At 40.1% G+C, this 23826-nt stretch overlaps 2 protein-coding genes and 1 long non-coding RNA gene across 9 annotated transcripts in view; 2 read left to right on the top strand and 1 right to left on the bottom strand.

The window, feature by feature from the left end:
- The first annotated feature begins 5798 nt into the window (after nucleotides 1–5798).
- On the top strand, nucleotides 5799–14082 carry ZNF397 (zinc finger protein 397). Of its 4 annotated transcripts, none has more exons than XM_003261926.3 (4): nucleotides 5799–5879; nucleotides 7147–7641; nucleotides 7908–8049; nucleotides 9991–14082. In XM_003261926.3, exons 2-4 carry the CDS (start codon nucleotides 7228–7230, stop codon nucleotides 11037–11039), a joined length of 1605 nt encoding a protein of 534 aa, XP_003261974.1. In that variant the 5' UTR covers nucleotides 5799–5879; nucleotides 7147–7227; the 3' UTR covers nucleotides 11040–14082. The 4 variants fall into 4 exon arrangements, with proteins under 4 accessions (XP_003261974.1, XP_030666434.1, XP_030666433.1 ...); XM_030810574.1 differs by having other exon boundaries at nucleotides 7147–7698; nucleotides 9991–11468; XM_030810573.1 differs by having other exon boundaries at nucleotides 5818–6443; nucleotides 9991–11468.
- A 1723-nt stretch (nucleotides 14083–15805) lies between these two features.
- ZSCAN30 (zinc finger and SCAN domain containing 30) overlaps nucleotides 15806–23826 on the bottom strand; it is a 40432-nt gene continuing 32411 nt past the window's right edge. For 3 of the 4 annotated variants that reach the window (XM_003261925.4, XM_030810575.1, XM_030810576.1), the window contains one exon: nucleotides 15806–19101. In XM_003261925.4, coding sequence (XP_003261973.1) covers nucleotides 18170–19101 — 932 coding nt within the window. In that variant the 3' untranslated portion in view covers nucleotides 15806–18169. Of the gene's footprint in view, nucleotides 19102–19197; nucleotides 21061–23826 lie in introns of those variants that run through there. The other variant, XM_030810577.1, reaches the window with a different exon arrangement.
- On the top strand, nucleotides 18832–23142 carry LOC105739670. The gene is made up of 2 exons (XR_001115630.1): nucleotides 18832–19122; nucleotides 22637–23142. It is a non-coding gene; the product is annotated as an uncharacterized LOC105739670 (long non-coding RNA).

Genomic DNA, 23826 nt, shown 5'->3' with positions numbered 1-23826 from the left:
TCACAGTTTCCTAAACTAATTGATAGTAAGAATCATCTGGGGTATTTGCTAAAAAATAGATAGAACCCCCTCCCCCAGGTATTCTGATTGAAGGCCTAGAAATGTTTATTTTTAATAATGACCCTAAATTGTTCTTATCATTGGGCATATCCAAACCTGCAGAAATATTCCTTCTTCTAGCCTCCACATTCTCCCCACCGACTCAATACCTCCTCCCACAAATAACAATACACGTTTATTGTGCACTGTTCTAAATGTATTGATTCACTTGATGCTTACAACAATGTTATGAGGTAGACACAATAATTATCCTTATTTTTCAGAAGAAAAAACTGAGGTATACAGAGTTTAAGAAACTTGTACAAGGTCACAGAAGTAAGAATTAAGAGAGCAGAGATTTGAACCAGGCTTTCTCCAGAACCTGAACTTCTAATCATTATATTACTCTGTCCATACTCACTTGCCCCTTCCTCCCCAAGGTGCTAGCCCCAAAAGTTCCCTTTGGATAATCATTTCCATAATCAGTAATGAAAGTCAATTTATTGTCTCTGTATACTTCATTACAATTTCAAACTGGTAGATTATAAATAAAGGAAGTTCCACAAGAAGCTATTCAACTGGATATTTTAAATATAAGAAGTAGCCATTTATAAGAAAAGTATTACCTGCAGCAGTATAATCCCAGTCATAAAAACATAACGTATAAAATAATATATATAAAATAATTTTTAAAAGCTACACATATCTAGAAAGATAAGCAAATTATATTGTACCACCTGAAAGATATTTAAAAATAAAAGTATATTTGGCATTTAGGAGGCTTTAAGATAATTTGAGGGAATATATAAATTAGTTATTCATTTACCACTATGTTGCCAAGCAAGATTAAAAGAAATAAATTTATTAGACACTGTCAAACAGAAACCCAATGAGTATTAAATAAATTCACTGTCTATCAAGAATTCAATTAAAATTGAAATCTCCTTTTAATAATGATAGCTACAACAAAAGAATTTAGGCACATAATACAAGCTCAAAGCAACCAGATTAGATTTTTAAACATATCCACAGATTAGATTTTTAAACATATCCACCTTATCACATATAATAGGTGTAATGAAATGAGGTGAGTGTCTTTTATCACTTAATTCCTACAGCTTTTTTTTGATGCTTTCTCTCCAAAAGTGCTCAAGTTTCCTACCCACAAAACTATGAGAACATGTGTTTTTCTTTTTATTACTCATACGCCATGCTTTTAGGCATTGCCTTTTTTTAAAAAAAAAAGTTCTTAGAATGTATCTATGTATCATGGTTGAATTATCCCTAAGACAGAACAGAATCCCAGTGGAAGATCTTTCTGAAGTGGCTGACAGAACTAAGAGCTGGGGTGGGACCCTGTCAAATGATTTATCATTGTGATTAACCTGAAAAAAGTAAAACAATAATAACAGCCTACCTGAAGCTTTAACTCTGTTCTATACATGATAAATACAAGAATGAATGTCAGGAGAAACCACAAAGGCTTTCTTTCACATTAGCAGCAAACAGAAACAACAGTAACTAAGGCCTTTGTTTACTGTTGTGGATACTACAAATAAGCACTGTCAGGCTCTGTTAATACATCCTATTATCTGTCTCTGAAAAATACACCTGCTAAATTAGTGACATCATGGAAGAGCCATAGAATACAATAGTACAGTGACTATTCTTGATATCCTGTAATTGATGATGTGGTAGCTTATAGCCACTGGCCAGTGCTGGAGGCTCAAGGTTGTTTATACCTCTACCATCCCTGTGTTTTCTCAGGCCCTCAGAAATCTCACTACAAACCCTCCAGCCACTAGCCCCAATATGTGTGTTTTGCTTCCTGCCCACACATCTCCACTTTGCAACTTAACTGCCACTATAGTAAGAAAGACTTATCATCAGTTCCTATCTCACTCATTCTCACTCTCCCTGCTTCTCCCTGCAAGAGGTCCCATGGCATACCATGCATCTTATCCTCTAGAATTGTGAGTAATAAAAAACTCTTTTTGTAAAGGCAATGGCCTCTGTGTCTGTCATCTTACCATAAATGATAAAAACAAATCCTGGGTTCATATTAAAATAGTCTAAGCATATTATTAAAAATGTTCCTACCTGTATACTCCGTTTCTTTGAATGCTTCAAATACTATCACTAGTTTTTGCATCAATACTTCGTCTTGTATATATGTATTATATATTCATTCATTTATTCATCAAAATATCTACACAGTGCTAGGCCATACAGGAGAGACAACAATGGAAGACAAAATCCTTCCCCTCATGGAATTTATACTCTAGGAATTACAGTGATGAGTGAGGTGAAAGGGTATATATTTTACTTCATTTGAATCCCTACTTTTCTTCTCAGTGTTTCACATACACAAATATTTCATAATATTTGCTGAATGAGAAAATGATTTGGCCAGGCGTGGTGTCTCATGTCTGTAATCCCAGCACTTTGGGAGGCTGAGACGGGAGGATCACTTGAGCCCAGGAGTTTAAGACCATCCTGGGCAATATATTGAGACCTCGTCTCTATGAAAAACAATTTTTTCTATAAAAAATAAAAATAAAAGAAAATGATTCCTTTCCTTTGTGCATCAGAAGCCATTTTCTCTATTCTTTATTATTGAATAGTTGTTTCAATGGGCTTATCTCACTTGATAAATATCATAAAGTGGACTGATGTTGTATGATACAGTAATTCAAGCAGTTGGACTTCACTTACTGAGAAACCTTACTCACTAATCACTGGTAATGCCTGGAGCTGATATTATTTCATACCTGTCATACATATCATTAAAAAAACAGAAACAAAAATTAAGAACATCTGGAGGAGGAGAAAAACAAAAATTATACTTCTCTACCCTTGATTCAATAATTTTGCAAACATTTTCACATCAAAGCAGACTGGATATGTGTGAAATTGGGGATGAGGGAAGATGGAGGGAATGATTTCAAGGGCATTGATATAATCGATAGCACTGAAAGTTAAATAAGTCATGGAAATTGTTGGCTAAGGTCCTTAAGGGGCTCTAAGGAGGCCCTAAGACCCTACAGTCCTATGGGGTAATCAGTTGCTCTCTCAGTGGGAACTTAAACTATGTCCCAGAAACTAGCTCTAAATCTCTAATCTACATCTCTTGCAAGTAAGTAATTATTAATATTTTATATTTTAAACATACATAACATCTTATAAGGAAGGACAGGAGTCTGGATTTTTTCTCAGTGTCTCACTTTCTTACCTATACAAGGGAATCAGATTACCTATCAAAGCAGATATTACTGTTGCAAATTCAACATTCATCATTTATCTCCCTTTTCTGCCTTTTTAACACAGCCCTAATTTCATGCATTCTCCCCAGAGTGTCTGTGTCCTTTAGGAGAGGCTGGCCTTCTCCTTAGCCCTGGGATATAAATTTCAATTGTCCTAATCCCACCATGGAGGCCTTACCTCCCTTGTTAGTGATAGACATAAGCACTCAAAGCAATTTCAATTAATAAGACATGACAGAAATCTGCCGGGGTAAAAGAGTTTCCTCAATCTTATAAAGGGGCAAAAGATAAAGGTGTTCCCCTTTTTGGTCTCTGAACATTATCTGTAATCTGGAACTGAGGTAATCATTTTAGGACCATAAAGGAAGCCAGACTGGAGAACCACACACTTAAAGATGGCAGAGCCAAAAGAAGGAAGAAACCTGTGTCCTTGACAATATTGTCCAGATGCAGAAGTAACCAACCCTGAGAATGATTTTATCTCCATGCATCTAGCTATTAGGATTTGTTTTAAAAAGGCTTAAACAAAAAGGACATTTAGTAAGGTTCCTGTTACTGCAGCCAAAAGCATTTCAACTGATATGCCTTCTCTCTTTCAATAGTTTCACTCTTACATAGTAAGTTTCTCAATATAACAAGGTGTGTTAGGTTGGACGCAAAGATAATGGCCAAAATTTCCTCCTATGATCAAGCTGCTTAATGTCTATTTCCCTTTTCCACCATTCTAGTCCTTCTGTCATGGAATACTGCAGAAAAATATAATGCCACTTCCAGACTCAGGTTTCAAGAGAATTAGCATCTTTCCTCCTCCTTCACTCTCTTGGAAGCCAGTCACCATATAAGAAAGCTTAGGCTAAACTCCTGAATGGAGAGAGGCCTTGTGGAGAAGAATCAAGTAACTTCAGCCAAGAGGCAACACCAAGACTTCAGCAATGTGAGTGAAGCCATCTTAGACCTTCCACCCCATTTAAGTGAAGATAGCTGACACCTCATAAAGCAGAGACTAGCCATCTCCGCTAAGCCCTGCCTGAATTCCTGGGAACAGAACTGTGAGCAATAAAATATCTGCTGTTTTTAGTCACTAAGTCTCGAAGTGGTTCATTATGAAGCAATTGATAAAATTTATAAACAAATTAATATTATTTGGTTTTTGCTTTGTAAAATTGCTGTAGTCATTTCACAATGATAAAGAATTATTTAGTGAGTCACTTATAGCTTTGAATGCTAATGAACATTTTTCTCAATTATGTGTTTTAACAGTCTTGGCTCACAAAGGACAATTTGTTTCTATGTATGTATGTATCGCTTTGTTATTATCCTATGTACTTTTTTTAATATAACATTTTAAAAATATGTAACATTTAAACATTAAAATGTAGCATTTTAAAAATAAGTACAAATAAATGAGAAACGATTTGCAACAAATGAGTTGCTATCCTTAATAAGCAAAAAAATCTCACAAATAGAAAAGAAAAATCTTACTCCCTTAATTTTTTAAATGGGAAAAGCCATCTCTGAAGAACCATAAATGGTCAATAAACACGAAGGGGGACCATCTTAAGCTCACAAAGTTGAAACATGAGGCATCATTTTTCACCGACTAAATAGCCAAAGAAAAATTTAAACAGTAAGACAATACCAGCAAGCTTCCACTGAAGAACGGGAAGACCCTAAGATAGGCTCCTGGATTCTATGATACCAGTCTCCTTGAACTATGGGGACGTGGGCGTCCCTGGTCACAAGTTGCCTGACTTTGGGCGATGTCTACAGCTGTAAATTTGGGATTATATAGCCACAGCACAGAGCTGTTGTTAAGGCTCCAGTGATACTCATAGGCAAGAGCAATATAAGTGACTGTTAGTTTTTGTTCAGCCTATTCATCCTTACGTTTATTTTTGTCGGAAAAGAACTGGAATCACAGGAAAATCTGAATTATTTTTTTGAGACGGAGTATCGCTCTGTCGCCCAGGCTGGAGTGCAGTGGCACATCTCAGCTCACTGCAAGCTCCGCCTCCCGGGTTCTCGCCATTCTCCTGCCTCAGCCTCCCGATTAGCTGGAACTACAGGCGTTCGCCACCATGCCCGGCTAATTTTTTGTATTTTTAGTAGAGACGGGGCTTCACCGTGTTAGCCAGGATGTTCTCTATCTCCTGACCTCATGATCCGCCCGCCTCTGCCACCGCGCCCGGCCGAAAATCTGAATATTTCAGTGGAAAATTGGGAGTGGGATTCGGGAATTACTTGATACCAACAATGGTGGGTGGCACCGGGAGAAAGCTAGGGTGGGGACGGCCCAGGCGGGATGCAGAGCCCTCCAGGTGCCGCCGCTCACAAGGACCCCCGACTCCTAGCGCACCCTCACCTGGGCTTGGAGGTTTCGCCGGGCTAGCGGCCACCGGGAGAAGGCGGTAGGAACGGTAGAGCCCGCGGCTCTGATTGGCTACCTCAGAGCAAGGGGCGGGGCGGCGGAGGACCCGAAGGGCGCGAGAGCGGAACACTGCGTACGCGCACTTCCGGTCTTTGTGGCTTGCAGCTCGGGGTGGGCGGCTCATTTCCTGGCCGCTCCTGGGCTTCGCGGTGAGGGACGTGGGCCCCTAGGAAGATGGAGGTGGGGTTGGGAGCGCGCGCCGGACAGTGGAGGAGCCCCGCTCCTCTGCCTGCCTATCCCCAGGTCGCGGCTCCTTGGCCTGCGCGGCGTCTCCAAGCGACTGGGGAACTCAGAGGAGGCCCGCACTCAAACTCCTGCTTTCCAAAGGAAAACGCAGTTCCGCTGACCCCGTGACTTCGCAAATGCTGCGGGTTTAACCAAGAATATAAAAATAGAAGGGCTAGTTAGTACGGCCGGACTGGTTAAACCTTAAATTTGTAGGCTAAATATTCTAATTAATCTCTAACGTTAACCGTAGTGTGAGGAATGAATTTTACTCGTCTGTCCTGACAAACTAAGGGCATACACTCCTATCGGTATCTCGCCATCCTAAAATCAGGTCAAGTTTGGTCTGTGTCACATTTAATACCTATTTGTTACCATATTTTGCTTTTGAACATTTTTACTCTTGGGATATTCTAAGCTTTTTAAGAACTGATGGATCTTTTTGCTTCTTTTGTGTATGTGGTTCCTATCATGTTTTTGAACACATGGTAAGCATTTTACAGATACGTCTTGGTTCTTGGTCAATTCCTCTGTAGACTCATTTATTCATAAGCAAAAATCTTAACCTAATGCCCAGTAAGTGCCTCAGTGTTTGTTGAAGTAATTCGGTAAACACCAAATGTGATCAAATGAGAAATATCCAATATTTACATCAACTCATATTTAATGTGAACTTTTAAAAAAATGTTATTACTACCTTAAATGAAAATCAACATTACTTGCTTTAGAAAGTAAGTAAAAATAAGTGTTTAAAATCAGCATTACCAAATTCTGCCTAAATATTTTTACCTTTGGAAGTCTGATTCTGAAGCCTGTATTTTATTTAAAAGAGAGTTCTACAAGTTTTATTAATACATACATGTTAAAGATAGAGTTTTCTCCTTGATACATTCAGAATTGAAAGAGAATTGGAAAGGAAGTTTTCTTACTATGTGATTGATGTTAATGTTGCTTTCACATGCTTAGGCTTCTAAAATAGTTTCTTCTAACATTAGTGGTAGGAATTCTTCATAATGGGAGACACTAATTGAGGTTAATGATTTTTAGTTTATAATCTCATTATTGTTTTATTTAGTGATAGCCCCAAATCTACTCCTTTTCAATATATTACTAAAGTTACTCATCTTTATTATTACAAGTACTTAGAGATTTTATTGATTGCCGTAAGTTAACTGCTTTTATATCCTTCAGGAAAGAAGCGATTACTCACACTCCTTCTCAAGCACAGAACCCAGTTGTACTGAGCTTTTTGCTAAGCTGTTTCAGCCAAGAATGGCTGTGGAATCTGGAGTGATTTCGACCCCGATACCTCAGGATCCTCCGGAACAAGAACTAATACTAGTGAAAGTAGAAGATAACTTTTCCTGGGATGAGAAATTTAAGCAGAATGGGAGTACTCAATCCTGCCAAGAATTGTTTCGTCAGCAATTCAGAAAGTTTTGCTACCAGGAGACACCTGGGCCCCGGGAGGCTCTGAGCCGACTCCAGGAACTTTGCTATCAGTGGCTAATGCCAGAGTTGCACACAAAGGAGCAGATCTTAGAACTGCTGGTACTGGAGCAGTTCCTGAGCATTCTGCCTGAGGAGCTGCAGATCTGGGTTCAGCAACATAATCCAGAAAGCGGCGAGGAAGCTGTGACCCTGTTGGAGGTTTTAGAGAGGGAGTTTGATGACCCAGGGCAGCAGGTGGGAACAGAGAAAAGTGATGTGGGAAAAGGAATTTACAGCCTGGAGCATGTAATGGTATCGTAACAGTAGCATAAAAATGTTTATGTCTCTACTGAACCCTAACCTGAAGTGACTAATAGAGCCATACTTGTCTATACCCTTGAATGGTCTTTTTCCCCGTCCTTCATCCCTGGAGATGTCATCATTGACCTCTTTGAGATTTTTACTAAGCAAGTTTTCCTAGGGATTTTCTCACAAAGCTAACCATATTTTATTGATTTCAGGTCCCAGCTAGTCCACAGGGACCAGCAGTGCCATGGAAGGATTTAACATGTCTCAGAGCATCCCAAGAGTCAACAGACATCCACCTCCAGCCCTTAAAGACACAGCTGAAATCCTGGAAACCGTGCCTTTCCCCTAAAAGTGGTGAGGAATGGGAAATCGTCTGGAAACTCTTGACACTTAGGCCTCTGTTTTTGAGAATGCAGAATTAATTGCACTTGACAAACTTGCCACATGTGAGCATCACCTTTATTATTCTAAACCAGAGGTGCTCACTTTAGCAGCTTTGTATTCACAGCTCATGAATTGCTGTCAGCCCTCCTGTGTCAGTTTCCCTGTTATTCATTCATTCATTTCATTATGTTGTAACTTTATAAAGCGTCAATACATGTCTGGTACTATGGTAGGCCCCGGGTCTCTATCTTAAAGAGGTTTCAGGTCTAGATGGGTGATGGACAAATAAAAAGGCAGTTGCAATGTAGTAAATTATAGAATATAAGTAGGCACTGGGTACTGTTGGAGCACATCTAAAGGCACCTAACCCAATCTTAGAGGATCAAGGAACACTTCCTGAAGGAAGAAAATCTAAGCTAAGACTTGAACTATGAGTAAGAGAAAGCCAGGTAAACAGGTGGCAGGAGGAGTAGCCCAAGTAAAGGCCATACCATCCCGAAGGTGTGAGAATACAACCCATTCTGAAAATTGCAGGTAGTTTAATTTGACTTGAATGGAGAATTGACAGGTGGTAAGAGAAGAACCAGAGAGGAAAATAGGATCCAAGTCATGAAGACCTGTATGTCATGCTAATTTGTATAGTTTCTTAAGAGCAGTGGGATGCAGTTGAAGGATTTTGGACAAGGAGTGACGTAGTTTGATTTGTAGTTTAGAAGTTAGCTGCAAATGGAGAATCATGTGAGGATAGAGACTGCTGTAATCCAAGTGGCCACAGTGTATTCAATCAATATGTGTTATGGTGAGCGGTGGAGAACATAAAAGCTGACTCCTGTTTATCAGCATTTAAGTTGCTTTGCAACATCTGGTAATTATTAAAACTAGAGTGTGAGGGAGAGGAGTTGAGGATGATACTGAGGTTTCAGTCTTCAACAGTCTGGTTAATGGTACTACTGTTCATGTGAATGAGAAAACATAAGGAAAAACAAATACATCTGATGATGTGTTTAGGTTGGTACATTTGGTGCTTGTAAAATATTCAAAAGTAAAATGCCCAATTAGCATAAGACTCTAGAGCTTAATAAAATATGGATATAATTGGGGATCTGGGCAGACATTAGTCAGACAATAGCTTACAATGTATAAGTTGTAATGGAAGCCAAGGGTAGAGAGTTTCTAGAGCCCAAAACAGAATCTGGAGGAATGCTCATGTTTGAGTGATTTACCCTAGAATCTAAGAAGGAACAGCCACAGAAATCAGGCTAATACCACTGGCGGAGAATGTCTCTAGAAGGAAGGTGTGATCCTCAGTGTCAATGCTACAGAGAGGCTAAGTAATAATCTAGAAAGTGCCTATTGGATTAAAGAGCTATGAAGTGACCTTGATAAGAGTAGTATCAGTGGAAGTAGGGGATGGGGCGGTGGGGGGTGGGGCAGGACAGTAAGGCAGAAACCAGATTGTGGAATGAGGATACTTTCACTTGAAAAGCTGCAGACAACTCTTTCAAGAAACCATTATGAGAGAGTGAGGTTGCGAAACCACTATGAGAGAGAGTGAGGTTGCTTGAGGGAGATATGTAGGCAAGAAGGTTGATTTTAAAAGGTGAGAGACACTTAAGCTATTTAAAAGCTGATGAACAGGAGTCAGTTGAGAAAGATTATAAATAGTAGAAAAAAATTGTAGGTAATTTATCAATTGATGTCTCAAAAGAGGCAGGAAAGGATGAAATTCAAAGTGTAGATGTAGACTTTATTATTAGATAAGAGAGACCCCCTTTTGGCCAGTTGAAAAAAAAAAATACTGGAGGACAGTGACATCTTTGTAGGTAGAAGCTTCTGTTTTCTCTCATGTAGAAAGTATTGACAGTGACTAGAGAAATGTAATACCTGTTTTTTTGCTACTTATTGTTTCAGATTGTGAGAACAGTGAAACAGCAACAAAAGAGGGCATCTCAGAAGAAAAATCACAGGGACTCCCTCAGGAACCTTCATTTCGAGGAATTAGTGAGCATGAAAGCAATTTAGTGTGGAAGCAAGGAAGTGCTACAGGGGAGAAACTAAGATCTCCTTCCCAAGGGGGCAGTTTTAGTCAAGTGATCTTCACAAACAAAGCTCTAGGAAAGAGAGACCTTTATGATGAGACTGAAAGATGCTTGATTCTAACTACAGACTCTATAATATGTCAGAAAGTTCCTGCAGAAGAGAGACCTTATAGATGTGATGTATGTGGGCACAGCTTCAAGCAGCATTCCTCTCTAACACAACATCAGAGAATCCATACTGGAGAAAAGCCCTATAAATGTAACCAGTGTGGGAAGGCCTTTAGTTTGAGGTCCTATCTTATTATTCATCAGAGAATTCATAGTGGTGAGAAAGCATATGAATGTAGTGAATGTGGGAAAGCTTTCAATCAGAGCTCAGCCCTCATTAGACATCGGAAAATCCATACTGGTGAGAAAGCTTGTAAATGTAATGAGTGTGGCAAAGCGTTCAGTCAAAGTTCATATCTCATTATACATCAAAGAATTCACACTGGTGAGAAACCTTATGAGTGTAATGAGTGTGGGAAAACCTTTAGCCAGAGCTCAAAACTCATTAGACATCAGCGAATTCACACAGGAGAGAGACCCTATGAATGTAATGAATGTGGAAAAGCTTTCAGGCAGAGCTCAGAGCTGATTACTCATCAGAGAATACATAGTGGAGAGAAACCCTATGAATGTAATGAATGTGGAAAAGCTTTCAGTTTGAGCTCAAACCTTATCAGACATCAGAGAATTCATAGTGGAGAGGAACCTTATCAGTGTAATGAATGTGGCAAAACCTTCAAAAGGAGCTCAGCCCTTGTTCAGCATCAGAGAATTCATTCTGGGGATGAAGCTTATATATGTAATGAATGTGGGAAGGCTTTCAGGCACAGATCAGTCCTTATGCGCCATCAAAGAGTCCACACTATAAAGTAATTTGTGAATACTGTGAATAGTGTAAATACTTCAGTCAGATTTTTATGTTTGTTAGTCAAAACAGTTTACTTTGGAGCAAAACTCCATGAAGGTTATAAAATACTAGGTCTTGAGTCTAGCTTGCTTTGTGCAGCATTTCCCAATGCTAGTGTAAAGTGACTTGAAAGCTTTTCCTGTGACTAATCAGAACAGAATACAGAAGACTCATTACTTCCAGCTCTTCTCTTATTAGGAATACTCAGGAAATACGAAAAGTGGGAATGTAACATTGAAACCTCATTTTGTATGAAAGTGTCATGAAAAGAATATAGCAACCCAGGCTCTGTCACTGCATCTGATTGTTAGTGTGCCAGGTTATGGAGCTGGTGTGGACTGTGTGAGGCACTTTGTCTCAGGAACTAAAAAAAAAAAAAAACAAAAACCAATAAAGAACAGTGACAGAGCAGCAAGAAAGGTGGGGAAATGGCTTCATCAATGATTTGTTGAGCCCAGGGCAGGCCAGGAATTAGGCGTGAGAAGAAAGAATATAATTTACCCAAAGGTTATTTTTTGAGTACCTACTTTGTCCCAGGAACTAGGAATACAGTGGAAAACAAGACTGTAATCTCTATAGTCTAATGGGCAAGGCAGCCAAACAGGCAGTGAAAGTGGAATGCTCTTATGTGACCTTAAAGAGCACCTGACTCAGCCTTGGATAAGGAAATGGGGAAAATGGCCTGAAGGATGAGGAGGAGTTAGCCAAGGTGGTACTCCAGGGAAGTGGTACCCCAGTAAAGAACAGTAGCCAAAGGCCAGAAACAAAGTGTGGATCATTCCTTGAGTTCCTGTTGTAGTGAGGTCTTCTCTGTCAGAGAAGTCTGGGTCTGGCCAGACTCTTAAGCAGTGCCAATGAAGAAGTTCCTGTTAATAGACAAAACCTGGAGCCCTTGGGCCACAGGGTAGTCAAGAGCTTTGTCTTGGTTTATGTGACCCCAGGGAAAGGGCAAATATGTGGTTTCCTTGCCCAACCTGTAGGCTATCCTAGAACTTCCATGAGGGTAGTGGTGGGAATGAGGGTGAGAAAGAGCCCAGCCTATACCTCAAGAGTCTGTTAGAGTGTTAGGACTCTCTCTCCCATCCTTAAGATTCTCCTTTGATCCTAAAGACAGTATCAGAGCTGCTGTCAGGTTTCTTATAATTCCCAAGGCTCTGGATCAGAAGCTGCCATATCATTTGTTTCTGGGGCTATATGCCCACAATTCCTAGTACATTCCCTTGGGCTTTGGTGCTCAAAAAATATTTGTCAGTTGCTGGGTCTGTGACATTCTTTGGGCACCTCGCACATGTTCAGTTTTGTCTTATGTCACCAGTATTTCACAATATCTTTTGCAGTTTTTTTTGGTTTTTTTTTTTTTTTTTTTTTTGAGATGGAGTTTTGCTCTTGTTGTCCAGGCTGGAGTGCAATGGCGTGATCTCGGCTCACCGCAAACTCTGCCTCCCGGGTTCAAGCGATTCTCCTGCCTCAGCCTTTTGAGTAGCTGGGATTACAGGCATGCACCACCACGGCCGGCTAATTTTGTATTTTTAGGAAAGACAGGGTTTCTCCATGTTGGTCAGGCTGGTCTCGAATTCCCGATCTCAGGTGATCCGCCCGCCTCAGCCTCCCAAAGTGCTGGGATTACAGGCGTGAGCCATGGCACCCAGCCATCTTTTGCAAATTTTATTAAAGACAATGCTAAAAGGAAGTGACAACTGAAACTAATGGTCACAGTCAGTCGAGACTTCCCTTTTTTGAGGGGCTTAGCAGGAAGAGAATATTTAGACTGATGCTTAGTGTAAGATGGAATGTTGTACAGGTTAACCAGCAACACAAAGATATTCAAAAGACCTAATAGGTCGGAAGAATAACACACCACACCAAAAACAAATCTGTATGGAAATCTAGAATCATGTGCATAGAAAAAGAATTTTCATGAGGATAAAAAGAAGCAAAGAGAAGTAATGTTCTTGTTGGGGCGTACATCAGTGGACATGTGCTAACCAGTAAGAACAGCAGGAGGCCTAAATGCTCATGTTTAGGGAGAGAATATGGAAAAAATGGATGGGATTATTTGGAAAAGATGTAGGATGTTAAAATACATGGTAAGAGCTACTCAACTCTTGTTTTCCTCCTTTTCCATAGATAAAGACCTGAACAAACTGAAAAGATAGGACATTAAGTAGGAATTGTAAAACGGAAATACTCTTTATATAAAAAAGCTCTACTGTATGTCAGTAAGCAATGTAATAGATAGGCCAAGCACAGTGGCTCACACCTATAATGCCAGCACTTTGGGAGGCCAAGGCTGGAGGATTGCTTGAGTCTGGGAGTTCAAGCCCAGCCTGGGCAGCATAGTGAGACCCCATCTCTACAAAAAATAAACAGAATTTGTCAGACGTAGTAGTGCATGCCTGTAGACCCAAGTATTTGGGAGGCTGAGGTGAGAGGCTCGCTCGAGCCCTGGAGGTCGAGGCTTCAGTGAGGCAAGATCACACCACTGCACTCCAGCCTGGGAGAGCAAGACCCTGTCTCCAAACCAAAAGGAAAAAAATAAATGTAATAGATACTTGCTAAGGGCTTTGTATATACTTATTAATGTTATTTCTCAGCACGTATGTACCCGATGAGGAAATGAAGGCTAAAGGTCATATATCTACAAAGTGGGGAGGTCAGACTTTGAACCCACAACCTGACTGTGGAGCCACTTCAGTATACTGTCTCCCCATAAGAAAGTTCCAGTAGAAAAAGAAGGCTACTTAAGTAGGGAAATCACAAAATAAGTGCCAATGAACAATAAATGTTCAACCTCACTACAGTTAAAATGTATATTAAAGCAAGAGTTGAGATGACACTTTTCCTTATAAAACAGACAGGGATTCAGGGACATTGGGACTCTGATGCTGCTGGTAAGACATGAATAAATACATACGGCCTCTGGCAATCAATACCAGAAGGCTTAAGCATTGCTTGTTGACTTTGAAATTGTACCTGGAAATTTATGTTTCAGTAACCATCATGACTGTACACAAAATCCTGAAACTGTTAAAACTGATGTCACAGGCTGGGTGCAGTGACTCATGCCTGTAATCCCAGCACTTTGGGAGGCTGAGGCGGGTGGATCTCCTGAGATCAAGAGTTCGAGACCAGCCTGACCAATATGGTGAAACCCCGTCTCTACTAAAAATACAAAACAATTAGCGGTGTGGTGGCATGCGCCTGTAGTCCCAGCTACTTGGGAGGCTGAGACAGGAGAATTGCTTGGACCCGGGAGGTGGAGGTTGCAGTGAGCCGAGATTGTACCACTGTATTCCAGTCTGGGTGACAGTGAGACTGTCTCAAAAAAAAAAAAAAAAAAAAAAAAAAAAAAAAAACTGATGTCAATATTAAATGAAGTATTCATGATATATTGTTAAGTAAAAATATTAGAAAACTATATGTACAGTATGCTCCTATGTAAAATATATATTTATGTATTAAAAGAAAACATAAACTCAAAGTGCTATACTGGTTATCTGTGGGTGCTGAGGTTGTAGGTGATGTAATTTTTTTCTTGTACTTTTTTGTGTTTTCCAAATTTTTCTATAGTAAACCTCTAATACTCTTAAAATTAGGGGGGAAGAGTGAATGGAATCCCAGGATACTTGAGAAAATATTTTAAACGCACTTGCTTTTCATAGCATCTCTTGTCTCTTCCAAGTTTCAGGAAATTAGCTAACTTGCTAACTCTGATCCCTTCATCACTGGTAAAATGACAGTGGTAAACATAACCGTCTCACACCTAGTATATTAAAAAGTCTACAAATTATAAATCCGGGTGCAAAAGGAATTCTTGCCTGAAAGATTTACAGTTGAGAAAAGCAATAGCTTTGAAGTGGAGATCTTTGATTATTAGAGTTTTTCCATGTATTCCGTAGCCATAAGCAAGTCACCTTCCAACTCTAGACCCTCACTTTAAAGGAGCTGATGTAGATGATCTCTTATGGTCAAAGCTTCAACATTCCACTCTTTATGAAATGGAAGGGGCACCAATATAAGGTGGATGTCAAAGGAAATTTTTTCGTCTTCACCACTCTTGCTTGGAAGAAAAGTAATTCATGCCTTTCCCTTCTGCTCAGGGCTGTCCTGTTTCTCTTGGTATAGAAGCAGTCCGGGGAGTAATAATGTCTACCTTAAATGAGTTTTACACAGATTTTAAAAGATAATGTGCAATTTAGGCAGTGTTCTTAACTTTGGTTTCCTGCCTTTCCCCTTCCTCATTTCCATAGCCTGCAACTAATACGTCCAGCTGAAAGGATTGGAAATTTAAAGCAAATCTGACCCTCATCTCTCCAAGCTTATTGAGGACCTGTTGAGGGAGAAGGAGGTCATGGCAGGTCCACAGGTCTAAGCTTGGTCCTTCTCAGCAATTAGTGTTGAAAATTCCAGTCTGGTGCATACAGTCACCTCTACTAAAGGGAAGAGAGAGTCCTAATTCTGGTGAACACAGGACGTGTTTGTGTTTAAGAGGCTCCTTCTTGCTCTCATTCCCGTTGTCTTTCAACAACTAAATCTCAGATGTCCCCTCACTTTGGTTAACCGCAGCCCCAGAGACTGGCTATTTTAGTTTCCCGACATTTTTTGGCCCAGAAAATAGAAACTGAGAACACCAATTCCCTATCTTCTTCCCACAACCTCTTCCCCATCATCCTAGCATTATCTCCATTCATGTTATTGTGTTCCCTATTCCTGAATGAATAATTTCAAAGCAAACTTTTAAAACTCAAGTTTTATTGCAATACATCTTGCATTACACTCTAATAATAAATGGTTGAAGTATAAATTTTGAAATTAGTTACCAAAAATCATTTACTAAACAGTAGTTTTACTAAAAATACTAGGATTGGGAAAAATAAACACTAATAGAAAGTACTCCAAAATGTTAACAATGTTTCTATGGGCAATGGGATTGGGGGTGGTTTATACTTTCTCATTTTCCGTATTACCAACACTTACAATTCACAATCAGGAGAAAAACCTATTAAATGATATTTAAAACTAAATCTCTGTCACCTATAGGAAAAGGCAACTCACTATCCATTTGAAGGATCCCTTTAGAATTCTGATTGACCTCACTCGATAACTGCACAACCTCTGGACACAAAGAGGCTGAATTGTCCCCCGCAATTTCACCTCCCCTATTACCCACAACAGCAGTGATATGGTTTGGCTCTGTGTCCCCACCCAAATCTCCAATTGTAATCCCCAGGTGTTGAGGGAGGGTCTTGGTGGGAGGGGATTAGATCATGGGAGCAGATTTCCCCCTTGCTGTTCTCATGATAGTGAGTTCTCATGAGATCTGGATGATTGATAAGTGCCTGGCATTTCTTGTGAAGAAGATGCTTGCTTCCCCTTCGCCTTCCACCATGATTTAAGTTTCCTGAGGCCTCCCCAGCCCTGCAGAACTGTGAGTCAATTAAACCTCTTTTTTTTAAATAAATTACCCAGTCTCAGGTAGAATCTTTTTAGCACTGTGAAAATGGACTAATACAAGCAGTGATCACCAAGTCGTCTTTAGAAATGACACTATCTAGAAGGATATCTTAGAAGAGGAATCAAACTTTCTCTTAGGTATTAATTGCCCTCAGCAATTGTGGGTTAATTAAAACTGCCAAAATAAAAATTAGCAGCGTTACAGGCAGAGGTTATAGCCCATAAAATGGCATGAAGATAAGATAGGATCTGGAGACAGCCCATCATCAGGACTCTTCTCTCCAGCAGGAATTAGTTGTCATAAAGCCTGGCTCAGAATCCCCATGTGTTGGTTTTCCTCTTCCTACTTATAATCACTGAGTTGGGGAGCCTATTCTAGACCCAGAGTGACCTGTGAGACTCTGAAGTGCTCAGAATTAATGTGGTGAGAGACTCTGGTGCATTTTATGGGAAAAGGCATGTATACACACAGGGAAAGAATGCATATCAGAGGCTAGAGAGACAGTGGGGACTGGAGTGTTTGTGTCCCATGACTCTGGGACTCAGGAAGTGGGAAGCATAAAGGAACACAGTGATCTGCCTTTCCAGGCTCTGCTATTCCCCATTCCCTGCCCACACCCCTCCTTACCAGGCTTGCAGACCCTGAGCTGTTATACTTGAGGGCAATAAATATTTGTTGAATTACTCCCTCAGATTCATTTTTTTTAAAATTAGGTCTATGACAATTTGTGCAGTAGAGAAGAGTCTTGATGGAGTGTCTCCAGATCCTGTTCTCTTCTCCCCTGCCCTTGCTGCCTTCTACCCACCTTTACGTCTGAGATACTATCATATCCAGGAAGTCTTTAGTGACTCATAGACCAGATTTAGGTATCCCTGCCATGTACTTTGGTGGAAACCCGCATTTTTCCTACCAAAGTACTTACCACACTTTACTGTAATTACTGTTTAGTATATATGCATATCCTATTAGTCCTTAACTCTGGGAGGGCAATGACCATGTCTACCTCAACGCCTAGCACATAGCAGGTGCTCAGTAAACAAGTAGACCTGAATTAACCTCAGCAGGAAGCTCAGGATTGAGGAGACAACTGGCAAGGGGACAGAATGAGGCACCATTCCTCAGGTACTATTTTACTGCCCCAGATATTATTAAACTAATAGCATAATTCAATATTTTCACTACCTCTCAATTCAACATTTCAGATAGTTCAATAACTCTCAGCACATGCCTCCACCTGCCAAAATACAAATGCTCTTGCCAGGCACATTTGCCATCTTATAAGAAGCTCTTTCAGGATCTCTGCCCCAATCCTGGCATTACTGTGAAGGTGCCCAATGGAAATTATATCTGAGTTGGCAGGGAGTGGAGTGACAGGGATATTGATGAGTCTCATCCAGAAAAGGGTTAGGCATTTCAAGGAAATATCTACCATTCTTTTTGGAGAAGACTTGGGTAAAATTTTTCTTCCATTTAACACTTCAATAATCATAACAAACATCTTTGTGTGGATGTCTTCTTATAGTACCGAACTGGGTTGGAAGGACAGAAGTTCTGCTCTCAGGAAACTTTTCTTTTCTGTGGAGTCTCACCCCTACAGTGAACTCCTTGCATTTCACAATTGTACAACTCTTACCCACAGAGTTAAACTCTGGTGTGTGTTCTCTGATGCTGCATAAGGCCTGACCTATGCCTAAATGTTTTTCTACATTCACTACATTCATAAGGCTTCTCTCCAGTGTGAATTCTCTGGTGCTGGGTGAGGGCTGAGCTCTGATTGAAGGATTTTCCACATTCATTACATTCATAAGGTTTCTCTCCAGTGTGAATTCTTTGATGTTCAATAAGGATAGAACTCCTACCAAAAGCCTTACCACACGCAATACATTCATAGCCTTTATCTCCAGTGTGAATTTTCTTATGCTGAATAAGGGCTGAGCTCCGGCTGAAGGCTTTCCCACATTCTCCGCATTCATAAGGCTTCTCTCCAGTGTGGATTCTCCGATGCCTGATGAGCTCTGAACTGCCCCTGAAGGCTTTTCCACATTCACAACATTCATAGGGTTTTTCACCACTATGAATTCTCTGATGTCTAACAAGGTCTGAGCTCAAACTGAAGGCTTTGCCACATTCTTTACATGCATAAGGTCTCTCTCCAGTATGAATTCTCTGATGTCTAATCAGCTTTGAGCTCTGGCAAAAGGTCTTCCCACAGTCAAAGCACTCATAGAGCTTTTCCCCAGTGTGAACTCTCTGTTGTGTAATATCATTTGAATTCATACTGAAACTTGCTTCACTCTCATGAGATTCAAGTACACTGTGTTCTGTGGGGATTCTTCTGTTGAAGGTTACCAGACTGAAATGTCTGTCCTGGGAAGGAAGCTGACTGATTTTGTTCCCTGCAGCATTTCCCTTTTGCTTCTTAGAGTTGTCCAGACCTCCCAAAGCTTCTTCAGCTATCTGTTTGGAAGGTGTTTCTCCAGGAAGTTTTCCTGGAGATATCATAGCTGCTGAGGCTACACATTCAACAATTTCTTGCTTCGCCATCAACACTTTGCCAGCCACCATCTTGCCATCTAAAAATGTGAATAGAAAGTGTAAGTATCATTTACTTCCCATGACAGAAGAAACTGTTGTAGCAGGAACACAAACCCAATGAAATAGGTATTTACCTATTAGGAGGACAGTTCTCAAAACTAGATTCCCAATCTAGAATTCAGAGAAGTGGCCTGGGGTAGCAAAATATGGCCCCCTCGGAGAGTAAGGTAGACAAAGAAATGAATTAGCATTGGAAAAGAGGAATGGTGAACAAGGAAAGACATTAATTAGACGGAATGGTGATAAACAGGAATATTGGTGATAAACCAGGAAGCTAGAAGACAATCTTGGGTTAGAGAAGATACGTTTTTAGGTAATGAGATAATCAGGAAAAAAAAGTTAAAAGGAATGATCAGGATAAAGAAAGATATCTAAGAGTCTTAAATCTGTTGTCTTCTATCAATATAGGAGAGCAGAAGATATGATTAGGAAATGCTTTGGGAGTTAGCACTGAACAGAGGTAGCTGGGCAGCAACTAGAAAGCATTAAGGCAATTTCAGATTCTGATAGGTTCCAAATGAATTAAATAATTATAAGTAAATAGAGTAAGACACAGACCCAGAGGAAAGAAATACAGGTTCCTGACTCATTCTCAGGTCAGGTGGGAATTTTTTTAACATTAAAAAAAATTTTTCACTTAAATCATCCATGGAATACAAAAGAATCTTATAGTTTTACTTTTTAAAATGTATAAGTATCAAAGAAGGAGATGGAGGCAACTCCTCCTTTGATCATTTAAACATAAAAATATGACTGCCCAGAGCCAGACCTTCTGGCTCTCACAAAACATGCCCCATCTCTAGTAGTCTCCTGTTATGAGTTACTGGAAATCTCTCTAGATAACTACAGTAACTCATAATAGAAGGCTACTAGAGGTGGGGCATATTATATCAGCCATCTACTAGTTATATCTAGAGATTTCTAGTAACTAGAAATGGCTGATATAACTTGAATTATTTTATTCTGAAAAATACATCTTCCCAAAAGCCCTCTAAATGTATATGCATTTTACATATCAGGAAACTGAGGCTCAGAGAAGCTAAGTGAGGCCATAGAAGTAATAATTATTAAGAGTTTGGATTCAAATAAAGATTCTTAATATCAAAGCTTGCAATCTTTATGCTATCTGCCTTCCCTATTGGAAGGATGCAGGGCTGTAGTTGCACTGAAACAAAATATAACTTAAAAATCATTTAAATTTGGCTTTGCAAAAGCATTATGCTTTTATATAAAAATGAATACCTATTTCTGATATTGAGTTCACAACACTTCAAACACAACAATAAAGCACCACAGTTGATACCTGATCAAAGCAGAGGGCTGTCTGACTTCCCGTTTCCCCCTTCCTTACCAGAAATTAAACACAGACAACATCACCTCTAAAATTCATATTGTCCTTGGATTTTAGATAAAATTTAAATTATTCATGGTTTCATCTATTCAAAAAGAAAACACTTATGAAAAATATACTTGCATACAATAGAGGCATAAAAATTAAAAGTACCAAATAGGTTAAAGTCAGAGACCCGACAACCTAATGAGAAATTTTCTGAAAGTAATAAATAGGTCAAATTATTAAGAGTATCAATTATAGGGTATAAAGTGGCAATATAATTGTGTAGGGACAAAATCAAGGGCAATGAAAATTAGAAAACCAATGTAACTTATGGGATTTAAATATGTCTTCAAATTCTATAACTATATGAAGTCAAATTATGAGACCAGAGAAAAACTTTGCCCTCAGAGGTATACATCAGGAAGACACCAAGATTTTTATTTGTTCAACTATACATTTATTATTATATTTTAAAAATTGGAATAAATAGCTAACTAGAGTAATTCTTAGAAAAGACAAATAGAGATTACAAGTAGAGACTGGGCACGGTGGCTCACACCTATAATCCCAGCACTTTTGGAGGCTGAGGCAGGCAGATCGCTTGAGGCCAGGGGAGTTCAAAACCAACTTGGCCAACATGGCAAAACCCCGTCTCTACTAATATGAAAAATTAGCCAGGCATGGTGGTGCACGCCTGTAATCCCAGCTACTCGGGAGGCTGAGGCACAAGAATCACTTGAACCAGGGACGTGGATGTTGCAGTGAACCAAGATCACACCACTGCATGACAGAACAAGACTCTGTCTCAAAAAGAAAAAAAAAGATTACAATAAGAAATGGTCACTTGATTATTTAAAATACTTGCATAGAGATAACCCAATTACTATCTCCCAAGAATGAAAACTAATTTGTAATCAGGCCCAAGTCTGGAGGCTGGAGGGTGGGGTACAGATTTATAAGAGGCTCTTTGGAGGAGAAATAGGCATAGGTATCTCTATTAGAAGAGCTCTTCTGTTTGTTGTTGTTGTTGTTTGTTTGTTTTTGAAACAGTCTTGCTCTGTCACTCAGGCTGGAGTTCAGTGGTACAATTATCAGTCACTGCAGCCTTGAAATCCTAGGCTCAAGTGATCCTCCCACCTCAGTCTCCCCAGTAACTAAGAGTACAGGTGCGCATCATTGCATCCAGTTAATTTTTAAATTTTTTTTGTAGACACGGGGTCTTGCCATGTTGCCCAGACTGGTCTTGAACTCCTGAGGTCAAGCAGTCCTTCTGCCTCAGCCTCCCAAAGTGATGGAACTACAGGCATGAGCCACCACACCCAGCTAGCTTTTCTCTTTAACACACTTCCTGTTTTTCTTATTTGTTCTCTGGGGTGGCTCCTCAGTGAGTTCTGCCAGCTCAGCAGTTCAGTGAGCAATTCCATCCTGTTTAGTTTAAAATCCTTTTAACTAGGGATGTGGCCTTCAATTGCATATTGACAAGTAAGCTTTTAGCCTTAATGCTATGTCAGTGATGCTCCACTGCCCACCCAGTTCTCCTTTACCAATATGATGCCTCCTTCCCTCAGCCACTGTGAATGTTGGCTCCTCCAATGATCTGAATGTCTGTGTCTCCCCAAAATTCATATGTTGAAGTCCTAACCCCCAAGGTGATGGTATTAGGAAGTGCGGCCTTTTGGAAGGTGACTAGGTCATGAAGGCTTAGTGACCTTATAAAATAGGCCCTATGGTGCTCATTTGCCCCTTCCACCACGTGAGGACACAGTGAAAAGGTGCCATCCATGAGAAAGTGGGACCTTACCAAATAAGAAATCTGCTAGCACCTTGAACTTCTCAGCCTCCAGAACTGTGAGAAGTAAATCCGTGTTGTTTACAAGCCACTCAGTTGATGGTATTTTCTTATAGCAGTCCTAACTGATTAAGACAACTCCTGACTATACAGAGTTGCCTCCTTCTGTGGAGAATTACCCTGGCTGATAAGAGCCACTTGGCCCTGGAAGTAACTTCCACCCTCATTGCCCCATCTCTGCCTCAAGAAAAGACAAGTCTGCAGTGCAATTATGCTTCAGCGGCCCATGAAATGCTCCAAGGATTAGACCAAGGCTAGATTGTAACTGACACCACATCATTGCTTGCTCTTTTCCCTTCCTAATCCTGCTTCTCTCCCTCCATTACAGATTTTTCCTGAAGAACAGATCCTCAATAAATCACCTACACCCAAATCTCCATCTCAGGCTCTACTTCTGGCAAGGCATATCATGAGGCTAGTGAAGCACCTACAAGAAACTTATAACTCAAGATTGTAAAAATAGCATGGTGACTCTTACAATCATATCACAGTGGGCCCCTCCAGCAATTTAAACCTCATGACCTAGGTGAAAGCTGTAAAAGGATCTGCATTAATTCTTCAGAGGCAGGGCTAAGACTTTCAAGACTGAAAAGAGACTAGCATAACGAGACTTAATAGGAACCCAGTCAAGGGCATTCATGGCCATGGGACCACACATAAATGGAGAATGAGTAAATTTTGCTAAGTCCAAAGACATTGGAGAGATAGAACCACTATCACTGCTATGGTGACTGAGTCAACAACATACTGCCACTATGAAGTAATAAGAAAACAAAAAGTTAAAAAATGTAACAGATAACAGTTGGAGAGTGAATATATTTTAAATCAATCAGATCCTCATTAGAGTATTTTATTTTGTCTTGATCCCCAAACTTCACATGAATGTGGAGAAACTGAAGCATGTCCAGAGAAAAGTGGCAAGATATCCAGACAGACAGAACACAGACGGGATCAGATGGAGTGAGAGGCTTAGTTAAAACAAGGTCAGGGGGCTGGGCACGGTGGCTCATGCCTGTAATCCCAGCACTTTGGGAGGCCGAGGCAGGTGGATAACAAGGTCAGGAGTTCGAGAACAGCCTGACTAATATGGTGAAACCCTGTCTCTACTAAAAATACAAAAATTAGCCAGGCGTGGTGGTGGATGCCTGTAGTCCCAGCTACTCGGGAGGCTGAGGCAGGAGAATCGCTTGAACCTGGTGGGTGGAGGTTGCAGTGAGCCAAGATCGTGCCACTGCACTCTAGCCTGGGTGACAGAGCCAGACTCCATCTCAAAAAAAAAAAAAAAATAAGGTCAAAGTGCAGTGTACTCACTGCATTCAAGTATAGATTATGTCTTATGAGGACTCTGTAAACTAAAGAAAGTGGATTATGAATAAATTAAAGCTGGGAGTATTTCATATTGACATAAGGAAGAATTTTAATATAGTATGTTTGCTAGGGTTTCCATAACAAAATACCACAGAATGGGTGGTAAACAACAGAAATCTCTTTTCTCACAATTCTAGAGGCTAGAAGTCC

Source organism: Nomascus leucogenys, chromosome 4 (assembly GCF_006542625.1).
Source record: "Nomascus leucogenys isolate Asia chromosome 4, Asia_NLE_v1, whole genome shotgun sequence".
Taxonomy (NCBI): Eukaryota; Metazoa; Chordata; class Mammalia; order Primates; family Hylobatidae; genus Nomascus; species Nomascus leucogenys.
This window is presented reverse-complemented; position numbering and strand designations above follow the sequence as displayed.

What these genes read in the sequence shown, in the direction of transcription:
- ZNF397 (XM_030810572.1), top strand. An exon ending in ACAGCCTGGAGCATGTAATG is followed by an intron (nt 7,699 to 7,907) that starts GTATCGTAACAG and finishes TATTGATTTCAG; the next exon opens with GTCCCAGCTAGTCCACAGGG. An exon ending in GTGCCTTTCCCCTAAAAGTG is followed by an intron (nt 8,050 to 9,990) that starts GTGAGGAATGGG and finishes TTATTGTTTCAG; the next exon opens with ATTGTGAGAACAGTGAAACA.